Raw genomic sequence first — 20388 nt, 5'->3', positions numbered from 1 at the left:
CAGCAGGTGAAGGCGGAGCACCTTAAGCCTGATGGTCTCACTCAGATGATTGAGGTTCCGACTTGGAAGTGGAAGGCCATTAACATGGAATTTGTGGTGGTGTTTCGAGGACTAGGAGACAACATGACTCCATATGGGTTATGGTGGACAGGATACCTAAGTCTGCCCACTTTATCTCTGTGAAGTCTAATTACAGGGCCGAGCATTATGCGAGACTCTACACTGATGAGATTTTGAGGTTGCATGAGATTCCTTTGTCTATCATTTCGGATAGAGGATCTCAGTTAACTTTGCATTTATGTAGATCATTCCAAACGATCTTAAGCACGCAGGTAAAGATCAGTACCGCTTTCCATCATAAGACAGATGGGCCCGCAGAGCGCACCATTTAGACATTGGAGGACATGTTGAGAGTGTGTGTGATTGATTTTAGGGGTAGTTACAACCACCATCTTCCATTGATATGAATCAGTAAAAAGAGAAGAATATGAAATTAATTCACAACACTAAAATATGTAAAACATACCAAAATTTGGAAAAATTAATAACGAAAAAAAGATCAAGCACACTGAATACACAGTGTTCCCTGAAAGAAATTATTCCCCTTTAGTATTCGAGGTTTGGTTTGGAATATTTCATCCTAGGATAAATGATCTCAATCAACAGCACAATAATACCTAAAACCTGGGTGTCAGCAAACCACATAACATACTAAAGTACATGTAAACTTTTGTTGAGAAGAAGAAGAAGAAATTGGAAAATTCGTAACGAAAAAAATCTGAAAAATCAATGTATTTATATGCCAGATGAATAAGTTCTGAAAGGTTATAACTATTTCAGAATCCACACGACCATTCATGAGAATTTCAACCTTTCAGACATTCATAGATTAGAGTTTCAACATTTCGAAATAGTAATTTCCAATGGTGAGAAATTCAAATAAAATGTGTCGCTCAGGGATCTGAGTCGGGTCAGTCAATTAACTTAATAATTGAAATGTTTCGGTTAATTTAATAATTAATTGAAACATTTTGGCCATTTAATTAAATAAATAAATTAAATTCCAAAAAAAATTATAGATCGATCATTTTTCAAAGCCAAAGTCGAAGCCAAGCTAGAGATGACGCGACGGTGGCGCAAAGAGGGTCCCTCTTTCCAAACCTTTTAACATTTAATATCAGTATTCCTATATTTAAAATTTCCTATTTTTCTTTCAAACAGCGATGAGGGACAAATGCCTCTTCAGTTAAATATAAGAGGACTTTTCAAGTTTCAAACTTCCCAAGTTCCTCTTCTTTTTATCTTCCCTCCATTTTCCATTAGCTATTGCTACATACCCAAAAATTCCCTAGATAAGTAGAGAATGGTTTTATCATAAGGAACGCACAAATAAGTTTATACTTTACAATCAAGGATCAAATGTATCTGGATAAGTAGGTTTCCCCTTGGACATCCATAGTAAACATAGGTCGGATATACTCGATCAATCGGTAGATGCAATATCATTGAACCATCGAGATTTGGTGTACACATAGACAACCAAATGTCACACAAATAACCTCTCACCATTTGTGGTTCTTACGGTTGTCCTCGTTTCAACCATGAACACCTCCTAGTTTCATTAGTGTATAGAGAATAAGATTTTTGACATAAAGTTCTCTTTAAAGAGGCTTACACTTCACAGTTACATAGGTGATTTCTAACCGTGACATATCGTAGATATACTATTTGGTCAAATTTGCAAAACTTAACAAAACATTTAAAACCTTAATCTTTATTAAGTTATTAACAAGACTTAATGTCTTAAGATTGGTCCTGAACATTGTTTTCATCATGAGAATGGATTGACTTTATTGACAATGTCAAACCGTCAGTCACAACTTTGTTTTTCTCATTGAATCTCACTTTTGAGATCTTCGGGCTGCTAGATAGAGTTACCGACATGCTGACTTGTGCTAAAACGTAAACCTATTCCACTAGATGATCTTGTATTTGCTCTCACGCTAGGCATCCTTTCGTTAGTGGATCGGACACATTATCACTTAAAATCACATAGTAAATTGTGATGATTCTACTAGAGAGTGATTGTCTTTATGTTGTTATGTCTCCATCATGTAGGAAGAGACTTCTCGTTGTACATGACACTCTCTGCCCTACCTATTGCTGCTTGACTATCACAAAGTATGCAAATATGTCCCACATGTTTGCAGCAGAATGGAGTATCCTCAAGGAAATTCCAGAGTCATTCAACTTCTTCAGCAGCCTTGAAGCAATAAATTCAGATTCCATTATGGAGCAAGCAATACATGTATGTTTGGATGATTTGTGTCATTCCCTGAGCCTTCACCCTAAACGTGGGGACACTCATTGAACATTATTGGCCTTGAGCATACCCTTGTCCTGGTTTACTTAACTCAGCAGAAGATTTAACTGAAAAAAGCAAACAATCTCATAATATAACTTAAAGGAAATAACTTGGCAAAAATGACTCCTAAGTCTCATAGCAAAAAGATAACATTACAAAGATAAGATACTCAATACTAACTATTTGTCTGTCTAGGAAGCCTCTAATATAGTATGATAGATGCTGAGATAGACCCCACAACATACTATAAATGAAAGACTAAAAAGCAAATAAAAGATGTCCTCCAGAATAAAAGGAGGCTCACCTATGATCTGAATGTTCTACTAGATCAATGAAGCGCTAGATAATGTTTCTCCTAGTTACCTACATCTGTATTATATTATGATGCAGGACAACTGGCATCAATACATTGAATTTACAAGTATGCGAGTTGGAATGCTAACAATAACTTAAGCTTGAAAAAGTGTAAGAAGGAACACTTATCTTGGCTTTGCTCAACTAATCAATAACTTGACTTAATATAATGCAATAAGACATATACAATATATAAAACCTTGTAAAATAATGAAAATACTTAGTTTGATAAAGAAAATGCAACATCAAACACAACTTTACTTATTGATTAAGTAATATAGATTCACTATGACCCTAAGTGATGGTAAAACATCAAACCTCAGGTTTGAAGAGTACCATCCATACGTTGTCGTCAGTACAAAACTTAAAATACTAAGTGGATCCACTAGTCTATGCTAGAAAGCGCTAAGGAATCTAAGAAAAAGTATGACCCTTCTTCTTTCCATGTTGGCTACATGGTTTATGGGGGCTTTAGTTAATATGAACTCCCATCCCTATATCGCTGTGCAATACTACTCTCGAAAATACTTTGCTCATACGGTTTTAAACAATTTTTTATCTTGTTTGAGGTAATAGCGCAACCATATCTTTAAAAGCTTTATTGGAAATCATAGTTTCTACTTTACTAAAACTAGCCAAAGGCTCTGTTGGAAGTCTAGATTCCTTCTTTCTCAAAATGAGAAAGCATTTAAAACTCCTAGGTAATACTTGGTTCCATTATAACTTTTGAGAAACGAACTCAACTCTTTACTCTTTGCTAAACTTTCAACTTAACTCTTAGGGAATACTTAGTTCCCTTATAACTTTTGACAAATGAAATCTACTCTTTACTCTTTTCTTAACATGCAATTTAAGTTTTAAAAGAAAGCTAAGACATTTGTTAAAGAATCTTAGAAACTTTAAGAACTTACTTTGACTTGATTCTTAACTTTTGACTTTACTCTTAACTTATTTACCTTTAATCTTAATCTTTCTTGAATTAGATTACGGATTCAACGTTCATGATTTCATGTTTATGGATTATATCATGATATTTAACGTACCTTAGAGTGTTGGAATCATCTATGAAGAGTAGGTACATTGCATAAAAACTAGTTTGAAGAGATGAGCGAAGAATGGGGTGAACTGGCGTCGATGGAACTTGGAGAAACGGGGGAACCAAGACCCAAAATTTAGAGACAAGTTGGGATGATCTTGCTAGTACGGAGCACCAAGGACCTATAGACTGATATTGTCTTGTGGGGCTATGGGAAGTGCAAAGCCCCAAGCCTGTACGGACAGGCGTTCTCAACTTTTCTCCTTTGTTATTCATTTCTAAGTCCTCTAAACATATACGGTTCTTTCCTAAACACTTAGAATCATTTGTACTATCAATACCAAATAGATTTAATTTTAGAAACAACCTAGAAAATGAATCAAATCAACACTAAGCATTAAACAAATCAATCAAGAAGAACTCAACAATGTTCTTCAAGAACTGCACTTTTTATCATTCAACCAACTCGAAAATCAATAGATTTAAACCAATTTGGCGTGTGTGTGAACTAGAACAACACTAGATTATCTCACCTACCTTGATGATGATCACCCCCGACGAAATCCACACATTAATTTTGACGTTCTTGGCAAATTTTTGACTTTTTCTCCTTTTCCTTCTCCTTTTCTCTCTTTTAGAAAAACTAAACGTGAATTTTAATTTTACAATCTACACTAAACTTTGTTTTTAACCAATAAACCCCTAAAATGAAATAGGAAATTAATTGGTGAAAAGACTAGATAAGTCAAGATTGGGACTGTTCTAAATCAAACAACCCATCTTCCAAATGGCATAATTCACTCATACAATATCGAAATCGCACAAACTCGGCGTTGTTGGAATGTTTTTTTTAAGGATGTTTCCACCCTTATCAGGAAGCACCTCTAACTCATCCTGAGCTAGAGTTTATGGACGTTTGAAAATGACCAAAACTCACATTCTTTTCTTAGAAATTATTTTCATGATTTTCCCTTTTCTCTCCAAAAGGATTTTTGGGTTTCTTAGCTTATTCTTACCTATTTCAAGTTACGAGATGTTACAATATCTCCCCCTTGGGAACATTCGTCCTCGAATGGGATTTCTTTCATTAAGATAATAATAGTAACCTCAAATTAAACAGTCAACAACTAAATCAAGTAATAACATGATTACTCATATTTTATATAGTACTGTGAAGGGTATTAGTACCTTGATGTGCATCTCCTTCGGATTCAAAGATTTGTTTATACCTTTTCTTCATATCCTTTTTGAGTTCCCAAGTAGCTTTATCCTCAAATTGGTTCCTCATAGGACCTTTACTGATGCTACCTCTTTTGTTCTCCACTTGCAAATATGCCGATCTATAATCTGAACTGGAATCTATTCACTTGATAAGCTGTCCTCAATCCTAAGATTTTCAGTTTGTACAATCAACGAAGGATATACCATGCATTTCTTCTACATAGAGATGTGAAACACCAAATGAACTGCGAATAAGGGTTGTAATAGCTCTAACTGATCAGCTACATTGCCAATCCTTTTGGCTACGCGATAAGATCCAATATACCAGGGACTAAGTGTCCTCTTCTTAATGAACCTCATAACACCCTTCAGAGGTGAAACCTTAAAGTATACCAAATCATCCACTTCAAACTCCAACGGTCTTCTCCTAACATTTTTGTGGGATTTTTGACCACTCTGTACCATTTTCTATTTCTCTTGAATAACCTTCACCTTCTCCATAGCATGGTGAACTAGATCTTGTGCTATAATTCCTACTTCACAAACTTTGAACCACCCAATCGGAGATCTTCATTTTTTCCCACTGTTGTTGCAACCAAACTCAATGAGAGATAGGTGCGCAAGCCCTCAACATATTTTCTAAGGTTTGAGTTGTGCATTCTTCTTACCCATTCGTTTGAGGTTGAAAAGAAGTACTTAAGTTCACCTTTGAACCCAACCTTTGTGGAACGATTTCTAGAACTAAGCACTAACTTGTGCACCTCTATATGAAATAACTGACACTTGGACTCCAAGAAGTCTCACCAACTCCAGAATGTATAAGTTTTTATAATCCTTTATCGAATAAGTGGTCTTTACTGGCAGAAAGTGGGCTAATTTTTTCATTCTATCGGCAATCACCCAAATTTAATCATTCTAACTGCTAAACCTTGGTAACCCTGTGATTAAGTCCATATTAATCATCTCTTACTTCCATTCTGGAAGTTCGATGTTCTGCGCCAAACCACAAAGCCTTTGGTGTTCCACTTTCACTTGTTGACAATTCAAACACTTGGTTCCAAATTAATCAATACTCTTCTTCATACTATTCCACCGATATAACTCTCTCATATTATAGCACATCTATGTGGAACCTGGATGAATGGAATATATGGAGCTATGTGCTTCCACCATGATATTCTATTATAACCCATCCACCATTGGTGTAACGACTCGAAAGTACCCCCTTGATAAAGGGAGCTCCCTTATCTCGGAACAATTTCGTACTTCACCTTTCGGAGTTCTTGTACAAGCCTTACATATCATTCATTACATAAGACATGAAAAGTAGTGCGAAATTAAAACTTTTCACGAATAAATTAATAAAGAAAATATTTTTCATAAAATCTACGGATTGATCTCGTCTTCATAAACCAACATAAAGACTTGACATGGATATCTTAGGGTCACAACCCTTTACATTAAATGAAAAATACATAAGAAGTCTTAACGATACAAATTAAGAAATAGAACAATGTCCTCGAATATAAGAGGACATGCTTAATCTTGAGAGGATAGATTCCCAAGCTTTGTCTTCTAGTCTTCAAACTCCTCCATCCTATAATATTAAGTATAAAAAAAGTATGGTATTAGTACAAAACAATATAATAAGTATGGCATATGTAAAAACATGCAAAAGGGTCATTTTAGTGAAATAAGCTTTCATACCAATTAAGTAAAACTTTAATAATTATAGAGTTAAAATAGTATAAAAATCATCATTTATCATATAAAATAGAATTCTCATAATTTTAGAACCAAAAGGTAATTTTACATTAACTCAAGTGCATTTACACTGAAAAAGTGAAAACATAGAGAAACATTACAGTGAATCATTCTTCCCAAGCATAGTGAACTCATTTCCCTTTAGGTTTCCCTACAACTTATTCTAAGATTCCCTAAGGCAAGACAAGAAGGTACCTTTCGTACACCCCCTTCAGGACACACCAATGTGCACCCACTCCTTCTTCAAATCCTCTTGGTGCTAAGCATAACTCACCCACGAAGTCTTAAATATTTATTAGTAAAGGTCCAAGATAACTTTTGGACACTCCATCTCAACTCACAATGGGTATCCATCCTCAAACCTAAATTAGAAAGTCCTTGGAGGTAGTGAGGTTGCTACTATACACGTCCTCTCAACTAACAATGAGTTATCACCCAAAAAACTTCCCTTTTTATTAACATTCTTTAACTTTACTCATTCATTCAAAGTTTGAGTATGTGTACATGTGAGCAAACCTTTCACATAAATCATCACTTTCATTAACATTTAATTCTATACATGCTTATACCTTTACTCATCATTTCTCATACACTAGCATACTCAACATATACACATACTTTATTTAGGCATAATCTAAGCAAGACATACAACTGAAGCTTCATAATACATATCAACATAAAACTCATCACTTTCACTTTGTTTCACACCTTAGGCCTTCAAAGACATACTAACAACACATACAAATGAATATATATCCAAATACATCAAGTAAACACCTCCACCAAGAAGGTGGACCATGCCACTCAAGACCATTTCATATTAAGAGCTATACAATATAAACAAATCACCATTTAACCAAGCTTCCATCACTAATAGACAATTTTTAAATATTTCATCATAATATGTACCTTAGGGTAGTAGCTAAACTATATCAACAACATAAGAAAACCAATGTTATACCCTACACAAACATGTTCATTTAACCCATTTCTTAAGCTAAAAGTATAAAATATGCATACACATGAGTTCATTAGGGTTTTAACATTAAAATCATCAATTAATGCTAGAAACAAAATATTTAAACTACTAAAACACTTTTACATGAACACCCATGCGTAGAATCAAAATATGAGAAGATAGAGTTTGAAAACCCTTTTTGAAATCCTTTAGACATGAATCATTGAATGGAAGAGGGTTGAAGGATGACTACCATACGTTAATGAGAAGTAAACCCACTAAATTTGATGAAGAAACACGTCCAACTAGCTCTCCTAGATCTTTCTTGAGCCATAGCTCCAATGGTGACTTTAGAGAGTTTGTCTTTAGAGAGAGAGTTTGAATATTTGAAATGAGCGGTCTTGTATAGGTCCAGGAGGTAAAACTAATCTAATATACATTAAAAATACTAAAATTTATATTCCTATGGTCATAAAAGACTTGGGGTGGATTTTCAAAACACCCCAAGCCAAGGCAGTTGTGTCTAGCAACTTTGGCATTACCACCATTGACGCCCATCAACGACGGACTGTCGATGAATCGACGTCCCATAGATGTGGGCTCGTGGTTTGGTACTCCAGCTCCCAAAATGAAGGCTTTAGTTCCTATCGACGGACCAAGACAATGAGCCATCAATTGGTCTACCGGCCATTGACATGTTCATTGTTTAACACTGTTTTGGCAGTTTTGGGGTCCAAGTCTTGGGTCCTTCTCTGGGGTCCCTCGTTGGTCCTAGGTAGGTTCATATCCATACGTTAAACCCCTAAAAATAGTTTTCCATTTCATAGGCATATCCCACATCAATTTAGATTAAAACGAACAAGTAAAACTCCCTAAAATAGGCACGTGAGCACTTTCTTGGATGTTTGACCTCCAAACGTCACCAAACATCACGCACTGACTAAGAACATAAATGTAACTCATTTTTACATAATACTAACTTACGAAACATCCACGAAGCTCTAGTTCACCTTAGTTTGTTTTAGGGTGTTAAAAATGGCACACACAGCCTACCATGATACACTAACACACTATGTCCCCCTTGTTCAAAAGCTAATACTCTTTCTATATGAACATTTTACTTCAAATAAAGCAAAATGGAGTCTTGTTCTTGTTTTTCTTTCATCTCTGACACTATAGATTATTCAGCCCCATTTGTCACCACTATTCCTCCTTTTCTGGAATCCATAAGTCTGACTCCCAGGATTGCAAGTATATGTGCATCTTTTGCTAGTTCTTATTTATATTATTAAAGGTCAGTGGTACTGCCCATAGACAACGTGCTTAAGACATCATCAACCACATTAGCATTAATTGTACGTTAATGACTTCTCATTTCAGAATACTTGAGTAATTCTAACCACCTCCTTTTTCTGAGATTGAGATCTTTATGGGTGAACACATATTGTAACCTCTTGTGATTAGTGAATATATAAACATGAAGACCATACAAGTAGTGACGCCATATTTTAAAGGAAAAATCTACAGAAGCTAAATCTAACTCATGGATTGAATAATTCTTCTCATGAACTTTCAATTGTCTGGAGGAATAAGTTTTAACTTTGGCATTCTGCATTAGAACACAACCCAAACAAACTTTTGATGCATCACATTACACCAAAAAAAAACTTTAGTACCTTCTTGTAGGGTCAAAACTTGGTCACTAAACAAACTCGTTTTAAATTTACTGAATGCTCTTTTCATAAGCTTCAGACTATGGAAACCTAGCTATCCTCTGAGTAAACTTCATCAATGGAGATCACATAGAAGAAACCCCTCAAAAAACCTTCTATAGTAGCCATCCAGACCTAAGAAACTCCTTATATATGTTGGAGACATCGGTCTATGTCATGTCTGAATTACTTCTATCTATTGGGTATCAACTCTAATTCCAATGCTAGAAACTATGTGGCCCAAGAATGCCATAGACTTAAGCCAAAACTCACAATGTGAGAACTTAACATATAACTCCTTATCTTTCAAGTTTCAAGGACAATTCTGAGGTGACTAGCATGATCTTCTTCACTCCTTTAATATATAAGTATGTCATCAATGAAGATGATAACAAACATATCTTGATAAGGTTTGAAGACTGTATTCATAAGATCTATTAACTTTACAGGTGCATTGGTCAAACTAGAAGACATGACCAAATTTCATAATGCCCATGTCTGGTTCTAAAAAGTATCTTCGGAACATCACATTCCCTAACTTTAAAGCAATGGTAGCCTGATCTAATATCAATTTTTGAGAAGAAGTAAGCACCCTGAAGCTAGTAAAAAATTTCACCTCATTCAATTGGTCATATTCTATACACATCCTAAGGGGACCATCTTTCTTTCTCACAAACAAGACCGGATCTCCTAAGGTGAGAAACTTGGTCGAATGAAACCCTCATCAAACAAATCTTTCAACTGTTCTATCAACTCTTTCAACTCTTCTGATGCCATTCTATATGAAGGAATAGAGATAGGACAAGTATTTGGAATGATGTCTATTTCGAAGTCTATTTCTCTTTAGGAGGGACTCCGGGTTGATAATCAAGAAAGACTTTTGGAAACTTTTTTACTATAGGAACTAATTGGAGGGGAGGTACCTCAGCACTTGAGTAGTTATTGGACTAAGTGATAGATACAGCCCTTCGAAAATAACTTTCTCACCTTAAGTTATGAAATAAAACGACCCTTAGTCACACATGAACTACTACTCTACTCTATGACTAGCTCATTAGGAATTTGAAACTTGACAAGTTGAGTTCTACAATATGCATAATAGGAATGAAGTCATCCCATACCTACTATAACATAAAAATATACAATGTCTAACTCAATTAAGTCAGCTATGGTGTTCTTGTGATTGATGGAAGCATGATAATCATGATAGACACTCTCTGCTAGAATAGATTCCCCAACATGTTTAAAAGACAAAGAGGTTCAAAAAGTTTCTCAAGAAGAATTTTAAACTTATTGTCAACATAAGGAGCTACAAAAGGAACACTTTTCCCTGGGTCTAGCAAAGCATAAGCATAAAAAGTAAATACTTTGATCATACTAGTGACAATATCTGGAGAGTTCTCTTTCTCTGGTCGAGTAGTGATTGCATAGAGGTGATTTAGTCCTCTGTCAATGCCAAAAATTGTTCCTCTAGGTGAAGCCATTTCTGGTGGAGCAACTAATGAAGATTGGGATCGATTACCCCAATTTCAAGCACCCTACTTATTCTTAGGACACTCTTTCATGACGTGACCCTTTTGATCGAACATGAAACAACCTCACTAGCCATCACGACACTTACCTGTGTTGTTTCCACCATACCTACCACATACAGGATCCCAACTACCTCGTTGTACTATACTACCTTGAGACTGTGTATGTCTAGCCTTGAAGTTTTGTAAATTCTGGCCATTATACTCCCATACGTTTCTGGGTGCAGGTGCACTACCAGAGGATGATGCATGCTCCTTTCGAATATGAAAAGATGAACGGTTCATATTACCTTTTTGGTGATAAGACTCATCCAAGTCTTTGATTTCTTGCTTCTATACTATTTTTTATCCCTCAACCTCTCCATTTCAACCAACTGCACATAGACCACCAACCTAGATATGTCGATCTCACCTATCAGCTTCGCATCCCTGCCCACTTTATTTGATAAATGACTAAAGTCAATGATTAAAAAGCTCATTCTACTCCTAATGTACTTAACCATTTTAGGAGCATAGCAGTACATCTGGGTGAACTTTAACCAATACTAGTACATACTCAAAAAGTCTTGTTTCAGTCTAAGAAACTCTAGTACCATAGCCTCTTTCACTTCTTAAAGAAATAAAAACCTCAAGCAATCTTCTTCAAAGCAGGACAAACTTGAATCTGGTGCATCCTCGTGTCTACCTTCCTTACACTGATCAAACAAAATTCTAGCAACATTTTTTAGTTCATATGCAGCTAGATCAACTCTCTCAGTATCCAAAATGTTCATGACATCAAACACCGTCTTAAGTTCCACAATGCGGATCCTCGGTATTGCTCGAACCAGTAAAACATTGAGGGTTCGTTGTAAAGCATTCAAATCCTCAATTTTCCAGTCTCTTCTTGTTGAGCTCCTCATTTAGCACAACTTGGTTAGTCACATCTTGGCTTAACATATGGATTGACTCACGGGATTCAGCATTTGTCACTTCTCCTTGAGGTTGGACTTCATGTTCATTAGGTACCCTTGCTCTTATGGATCAAAATTTATCCTAGTGAGACAACCTCAGACTGATCTTCGTAGAGGCATGGTTATCTCAAACACGCACAAGCATGAATAAGAGAGGAACTTTTAGAGATACACTCTAACACACGAAAAGAGTATGAAAGAAGTGAGGAATTCATAGATGTTTCATCCTCCTATTTATAGATGTGGTGCACCTCAAACCTATAACTAGGACTTCACAAGTCACATACAGGAATATCCCCTAGACGTAACTGGTGTCGTGATCAAGTCAACAAGTCCAATGACCAAGTAAAGTCTCATAACCTTAATCAATCAATTAACCCAACAAGAGTCATGACTAATATCCTACTTCACATATCGTAACATTTAAGAGTACATAGCATCATACATTAACAATATAAACCAACACATATTCATTAGTGAAACCCATAAATATATAGTATCAACAATGTGAAAGCTCATCATATATATGTCATATAGCATCGAAAACATACTCATACATAAGAACATCCTCCTAAGACTCCCTTCAAGGCTAACTAGTGCAATGTTTAGATAGAGTCTCATACCCCTACCTAGACTAAGCTAAACCCCTTAGGTCATCCTAGTTAGAGTTCACTCCTTTGATTCATTTTAACTTTTGGGAACATCTTTCCCTAACCGATATAGATCATATGAGCTAATGTGGAATTCGGTGTCATGCAAACATGAACATAGCAACTACGTGAATCCACTAGCTAGTATTCCTATGGAGGAAACATAGTTCAAGAACTAGGATATATAGTTGAGACCCTCTTTAGGCTACATGCATTGTAGTCTCCAATATCAAGAGTAAAATACTGATCCTACATTCCCTATGTGGGAAGGGACACTCCTCACTCTAGTTTAGTCGGTGCTAAGCTAGAGTCACTTTTTAAAATGTATTTCATGTCTTTATTAATCATCATAGCTTGTTGTAGGTCATAGGGTCAAACTCTTGTATAAAATAATCATTATCATACATCAATAAGATTCGCATGAGTATTATGCTTTCATACAATTTGTATAGGTGAGGTTAGCACATTTACATTTTCATATCATGATAAAGAACATTGATAAACATTCACCGTCCTTATAACCTTTACATCTTAAACCAACACCTCACAAATCACAGTTAACATCATACAATCCTATCAATCCTATAAATACATACTCCAATATAATATCATGACTTAATCACAATTAACGACAATTTAAAGTAAAGGATAGGTATCACAAGACTTACCAAGTTTCCTTAATAATTCATCATCAAGGTCTTGCCATAAACCCTTAATATAACCCAATTAGGGTATAACATCATCCTAATTCAATCACCAACATGATAAAAAGTCTAGAAGGATAAGTACATCACAATTCAATACTAGATCATAGCTTAAGACAAAATACTTAGATCAATTCACAACATACTTCATAACCTAGATCAACTTCTCAAGAACTAGCATTATAGGACTACAATAAAACCTAATTCATTCATGATTATTATAACAAAATCATCTATTATTAATTCAACCAATAACTAAGTAAATTGAACCAATATAATATAATTCATGTCAAGATCACAACCTAGTGTTAAGGATTAAGGGTCATCTTCTACAAACTAGACCAATCCATGAAGATATATCATAATTGAGTTAAATTACATGTTAATATTTTTATAATATCTAAAATAAATAATATTAAAATTAATTTATAAAATCAAATTCGTATTTGATGAAAACGCGCTTGAAAACTCATCTTTTGGAAATCAATTTGATGGAACCCTTTGAGGAAAGAGGTCTCAAAGATGAATTAGATTTATGAAGATTGATTGTGAAACCCAACTCTTTGAATCCCTTAAACCCTTCCTTATATAGGTATTCAATGGTGTTCTCCACTATATTGCGAAAGAAGAGAGAAGGATGAGAGTTTTGTTTTGTGGGTTATGAGAGCTTAGGTTAGTTTAGTGGGATTGGGGTATTTATATGGGGTGTTAATTAACTTAATTAGGATTACTTTTAAACCCTGAATAACGACCAAACATCTTAATTATTTAATTGGAACTAACTAAAAACGTGTAGAAAACTAGGCCTCCACAGAAGATACCACGATCGACGGATCGTGGGTCAATATACGGCCAACCCCTTCCTTCTGTGCTGCACATCCGTAGTTAAGTTAAGAGTATGTGAAAAATGACCCTTCCAAGATTTAGTTTAAGTGTCCATAGATGAGTGGCATCGACGCCCCGTCGATTCACCAACAGCCTATCCGTGGCATCCGTTGGTGACACTGTCTCTTGACAGCTTTTGCCCACTCTTGCAAGGGTCCTAGTCAAGGTCCCTTGGTTGGTCCTTGGGGAGTCGTACCTGGATATTTCGACCATGAATGAACATAAACACTTGTTAGACATCCTTCAACAAAATTTCATCAATTTTCAACTCCTAAAACAAGTCAAATAGGCTAAGGTAGGCTAGTAACTTCTTGAACTAGTTTCAAGACGTCATGGACGTTCTTGGATGATTTTTTTTAGACTCCCTAAATTACTTATATTCATTAAAATTGACCTTAGACCTTATGACACTTATGTTATGCTCTAGAACACGTCTTGGATTTTCCAAGTGTTACATTATTCCCCCCTCCTTTTTAGGAACATTCGTCCCCGAATGACACTAAAATTCTTTAGAAGGAAGGATTAGACTAAAGACTAGAATCCCAACCAAAAACAATACATAACAACATCAATCATATCACGTACACAATCCAATTCAGAAAACTTCAATTACCATATATAAGGCTTAACATTACATCATGAGCAATATCATTCTCACAACATCAAGAGCTCAACAAAGCATTTATGTGTCAGTTATGCCAAAGTTCAACTTACGAACATTCTGAATATTATTTCATAGGGACTCATCATATCAAAATGCACGACATGACTCAAAATAAGAAAAATTGCAAATTTCAAATCGAAATGCACCATTCATTATAATGATATAAAAAATGCACCTTTTGCATAACTTCACTAAAAATGAAAGCAACTCCAATTTTAATCATTATATTCATTATTAGTAAGAACTACTAACCTTAGTTATCAAATAGATGAGGGTAAGAGGACTTCTTGTACGCCTCGGCCTCCCATGTTGGACCCTCAACTAGGTGATTCTTTCATAACATATTAATGAAAGCCACCGCTTTATTACTTAACTTCTTTAAATGCCTATCAAGGATTTGAACCTAAATTCCTTAAAAGAGAGGTTATCCTTCACACCAATACACTCAATATGAAGAATAGACTCGGGATAATCGATACACTAATTATGCATGGAAACATGGAAAATCGGATGAACCGAATCCAATTCACTAGAAAGTTTAAATTCATAGGCAACCTTACTAACTCTTTGTAAGATTTCATAGGGTCCCACATAACGAGGAATCAAATTCCCTTTCTTGTCAAATCTAACCACCCCTTTCATAGGAAAAAATTTTCAAATACACTTTATCACCTTCTTCAAACTCTAAATACCCTTCTCCTATGATCAGAATAAGATTTGTGCTAACTATAGGCCTTTTGAAACCGGTTCCTTATGATATAAATTTTCTCCAAAGTTATATAAATCAATCGGGTCCAAGAAGCAATAGCTCACCTACTTAAAAAAATCCAATAGGAGACCTACACCTCCTACCATACAAGGCTTCATAAAGAGCCATGGATATGGATACATGAAAAATATTATTATAAGCAAACTCCACCAAAGGCAAATGCTTATCCCAATTTCCCTTGAAATCAATAATAAAAGCTCGAAGCATATCCTCAAGGGTTTGAATATTGGGCTCCGCTTGACCAATCATTTTGGAATGAAAAGTGGTGCTTAGCTTTACCTTATTACCCCACCTTTATTGGAATGACCTCCAAAACCTAGATTAGAATTGTGCACCCCGATCCAATATGATGGATAGCAGAATACCATGGAAACACACAATTTCATCTAAGAAGATCCTTGCATAATCTTCCGCCAAATAAGTAGACTTGACGGGAATAAAATGAGATGACTTGGTCAACCATAATAACCCATATAGAATCATATTTACTTTGAGTCCGAGCCAAACCTACTACAAAATCCATATTGATGTCTTCCCATTTCCAAGTAGGAACTTGGATTTCTTATAGTAACCCACCCAAAATTTTATGTTCGGCTTTCACTTGTTTGTAATTTGGACACATAGCAACAAGATCCGCTATGTAATTTTTCAAACGTTCCTACTAAAATAATTCCCCAAAGTCATGGTACATTTTTATCGAACCCGAATGAATGGAGTAATGGGACCTATGGGTTTCCTCAAGGTTTTAGTTCCTTAACCTATCTACAATAGGAACACACAACCTACCTTGATACCTCAAGACACCATCACCCCTAAGAAGAATGATTCATTAAGATTACCAAGAACTTATTCCTTCAACTCCATCAATGATTGATGAAGGTGTTCTTTGGAATTCACCTCAACTACAAATGATGACTCGGAGTTGTGATGGACCTTGAAACCATCATTCAGAGAATCTTCCTCACATGCAATCTAGCAAACCTATAAACATCTCTCAATAGGTCTTTCTTGACTTCATCTATGTGATACACACTACAAACGGTCATACGACTTAGAGAATCCGCAACCACGTTGGCTATGTCGGGGTGATTGAGGACATTCACGCCGTAATTCTTCAACAATTCCAACCACCTTCATTGTCGGAGATTCAACTCCTTTTGAGTAAAGACATATTGGAGACTCTTTTGGTCGATAAACATATCAACATGGACACCATACAAGTAATGCCTCCATATTTTCAAGGAAAATACCACGCCTGCTAATTCAAGTTCATGAGTTGGTAGTTTCTCTCATGCACCTTAAGTTGCCTAAAAGCATATGCTATTATTTTACCATGTTGCATAAGCTACGCCCACTCAGGATGCATCAGAATACATAATGAAACCTTGTGTACCCGCCGATAAAGTCAACACCGGAGTAGAAGTAAGCCTATCTTTCAATATCTGGAAGCTTCTTTCACATGCCTCCGACCATTCAAATTTCTTACTCTTTTGGTTGAAAGTAGTCAAGATGGATGCAATGGATGCAAAACCATCCACAAACCTCTGATATTTACCCGCTAGACCCAATAAACTCCTAATGTCAAGTGGAGTCCATGGTCTATGCCAATTTTTCACTGCCTCTATTTTCCTTAGATCAACCTTAACTCCCTTACTAGAGATTATATGACTAATAAAAGCTACTGACCTTAACCATAACTCACATTTGTCCTACTTGGAAAAATAATTGGTTCTCCTTAAGCACTTGTAACACCACCCTCTGATGGTTAGTATGATCACCCTTATTTTACGAATATACAAAGATGTCGTCAATGAAGACAATGAAAAATGAATCTAGGTAACTTCAAAACGCTCGACTCATGAGATTTATAAACACCGTTGGGGCATTTGTGAGACCAAAGAACATTACTAAGAGCTCATAGTGACCATACCTAGTTCGAAATGCGGTGTTTGGTTTGTCCTCACCTCTCACCCTAAGTTGGTGGTAACCCGATATCAAGTCAATCTTAGAAAAGTAGCTTGCCCCTTGGAGTTGATCAAACAAGTGATCAATCTGAGGAAGATGATACTGGTTCTTAATAGTAACTTTATTGGGTTGGCAGTAATCAATGCATATCCTAAGGGACTCATCCTTCTTTTTCACAAACAAAATCGGAGCACCCCATGTAGAAATACTAGGTCTAACAAAGCCTTAGTCTAGTAAATCCATGAGTTGAGCCTTCAACTCTTTCAATTCGGCCGGAGCCATCCGATAAGGAGGAATCAAAATGGGATTTGTATCGGGCAACAAGTTGAAACAAAAAATCAATTTCTTGTTCAGGAGGAATACCATGAAGGTCATTATGAAAGACCTTCGAAAATTTCCTCTCTATGGGGACCAACTTAATGGGCAAAATTTTGGAGTCTAAATCTTGGACTCTTATTATATGGTATAAACTCCCTTTAGAGATCATTTCTCATGTTTTTAATCAAGATATGTACGACCTCTAGGAATAGAATATCCCCCCTTCCACTCTAAAATGGGATAATTTGGAAAGTTAAACTTCACTACCCTCGTTCTACAATCTATTGAGGCAAAGCAAGCATGCAACCAATACATACCCAAAATGACATCAAAAGCAATCATATAAAGTTCACTAGATCAACATCAGAAACTCTATTGCGCAACATTATAGGATAATTTATATATACACCCTTTTTGCAACAACTGACTCACCCAGTGGGGTAGACACTATAAAAAATTCATGCAAGATATCAGGCAAAATGTCAAACTTTCTAACTACTAGTGGAGTAACAAAAGATAAAGTAGCACCGACATCAATTAAGGCATACACAACAATAGAGAATACTTTCAACATACCGGTCACCACGTCGGAAGAAGCATCTGGCTCATCCTAGAGCAGAGAGCATAGAAGTGGTTCTTCTTCGGAGCCTTATTTGAACCACTTGCTTAAGATTGACCACTACCTATTTCTTGACCCCTTATATTATGTCAATGCCCAACCTTCTACCCTATTTTACAACAAACAAAATAATTATCCATTCCCTTAATACAATCAACATAGTGCTTCTTGCCACACTTTCCACAAGTTGGCTTTTCGATTGGTGAACTAGTACCCTTTCCCTTTTTAGGCCTAGGATTAGACACCCTATAATCCCTAGACTTTGGAAACATATAAGGAACTTTATTAGAAACCCTTTTATTAAACCTAGGATTGTCTTGTATCTCAACACTTCCCTTAGAAGAAACTCCATCAAAAGATGTTGCCTTCTTGACAGCTCTACTCTTCCTCTTAGCCCTTGTCTCTTTTACAAGTTGAGAATGAACCACAAGACGAGAAATGTTCATGTTTTCATGTATCATAGCCGAATGACACTCCTCTTGTAAATCATCCGACAAACCCATCACAAAATTTCTCATTTCATCTCTAGGATTGGAAACCCAAGAAAGAGCATATTTTGACAATTTAGTGAATTTCAAAAAGTGTTCATGAACACTCATACCTCCTTGGAGAAGGTTGATGAACTCCACCACTTTAGCTTCCCTCTTATCCCTAGGAAAGAACCAATCAACAAAAGCCTTCTTGAACACTTCCCAATTCACTGGTCCACCCCTTAACGGCTTATTGTCCATCCATTGGACAAAGCTTTAGCCACATCCTTGAGTTTGTAAGTGGCTAACTCGGTCCTCTCACTAGTAGACAAGCCCATAGCATAAAGGATCTTGTAGATTTCATCAGTGAACTCTTGGGGTTTCTTCTTTGACCTTTGACCCATAGAAAGTAGGGGGATTCCTCCCAATGAAATCCCTTAGATGGGAGGCGATGGTAGCAACTTGTTGGTGTGCTTGGGGTCCAACCTCCCGATTAGCTAACTGTCATCATTGTTTGGGCTTGGGTAGTTGCGGATTGTGCTTGGGTAGTAATGCCTTGGGCAATTTGGAAGCTAGCGGCCCTTATGTTCTCATCCGTCAAAGGAAGAGGATTGAACGGAGCTTGGACATCATTCACATCTTCCTCAAGAGAAGGAACTTCATCACCACAAGGGAGGAACTCCCGCATTGGTAATATATTCTTCAAGTCTTCATGTCACATTCCTTTGCGTATTCATTGCCTATAATCACAATAAGAGGTTTAGATGCAAAAGCACATAGAGTTAACACTCTAATGGCAAAATATTAGACTTCAAAGAAAGTGAGAGTTTCCTAAACATCTCATAGATTCCTATTCATAAGTGTGGAACTCTACACAATTATGAATACAAACCTATAGAGATGTGGTTGATATAGATACATCAACTCAAAGATATTTAACCTCATGTGTTGATACCATGTTTGTCACATCATGGAATAGACCCTAGACGCAATTGGCGTCGTCATCCTCTTTGAGGACTAAGACTAGCCTCTTAGCTTACATCATTAAATTCATAGGTCAAATTTAGCGAAAAATTTAAAATTTTTAATAACTTCTACTTGGAGGTTTACATAGACCTCTACATACACATAGTATATATATATCGAGTATACATAAACCCTTCGAATAGAAAGATTACTTAGTCTTCTAATTTTATTGCATATAAGTATATAAAATATAACATAGTAATAATATTAACAAGCATGAATAAGAGTACATTTCAACATTACTAAAGCACGACAATCACCCATAAACCTCTATCATGTCAACAAGTGCATTAACCAAGCAAAGCCCCATAATCTTACTCGATCAAGTAACCCAACAAGAATTATGAACAACATCCTACTTCACATATCATAACATTTAAGAGTATATAACATTATACATTAACAATATAGACCAACACATAT

The 20388-nt window shown here is 36.0% G+C and overlaps 1 protein-coding gene across 1 annotated transcript; it reads right to left on the bottom strand.

Moving 5' to 3' along the window:
- Positions 1-18573: 18573 nt before the first annotated feature.
- LOC138337419 (uncharacterized) lies at positions 18574-19200 on the bottom strand. Its single transcript, XM_069287328.1, has one exon. It carries the CDS (start codon positions 19198-19200, stop codon positions 18574-18576), a length of 627 nt encoding a protein of 208 aa, XP_069143429.1.
- Positions 19201-20388: the final 1188 nt, after the last annotated feature.

This window comes from Solanum lycopersicum, chromosome 7, assembly GCF_036512215.1.
Source record: "Solanum lycopersicum chromosome 7, SLM_r2.1".
Classification (NCBI taxonomy): Eukaryota; Viridiplantae; Streptophyta; class Magnoliopsida; order Solanales; family Solanaceae; genus Solanum; species Solanum lycopersicum.
Note: the sequence above shows the minus strand (reverse complement) of the source record. Positions and strands in the feature narration are given on the sequence as shown.

Excerpts from the sequence above, each read along its gene's own strand:
- LOC138337419 (XM_069287328.1), bottom strand. The coding sequence starts at position 19,200 with ATGGACAATAAGCCGTTAAGGGGTGGACCAGTGAATTGGGAAGTGTTC.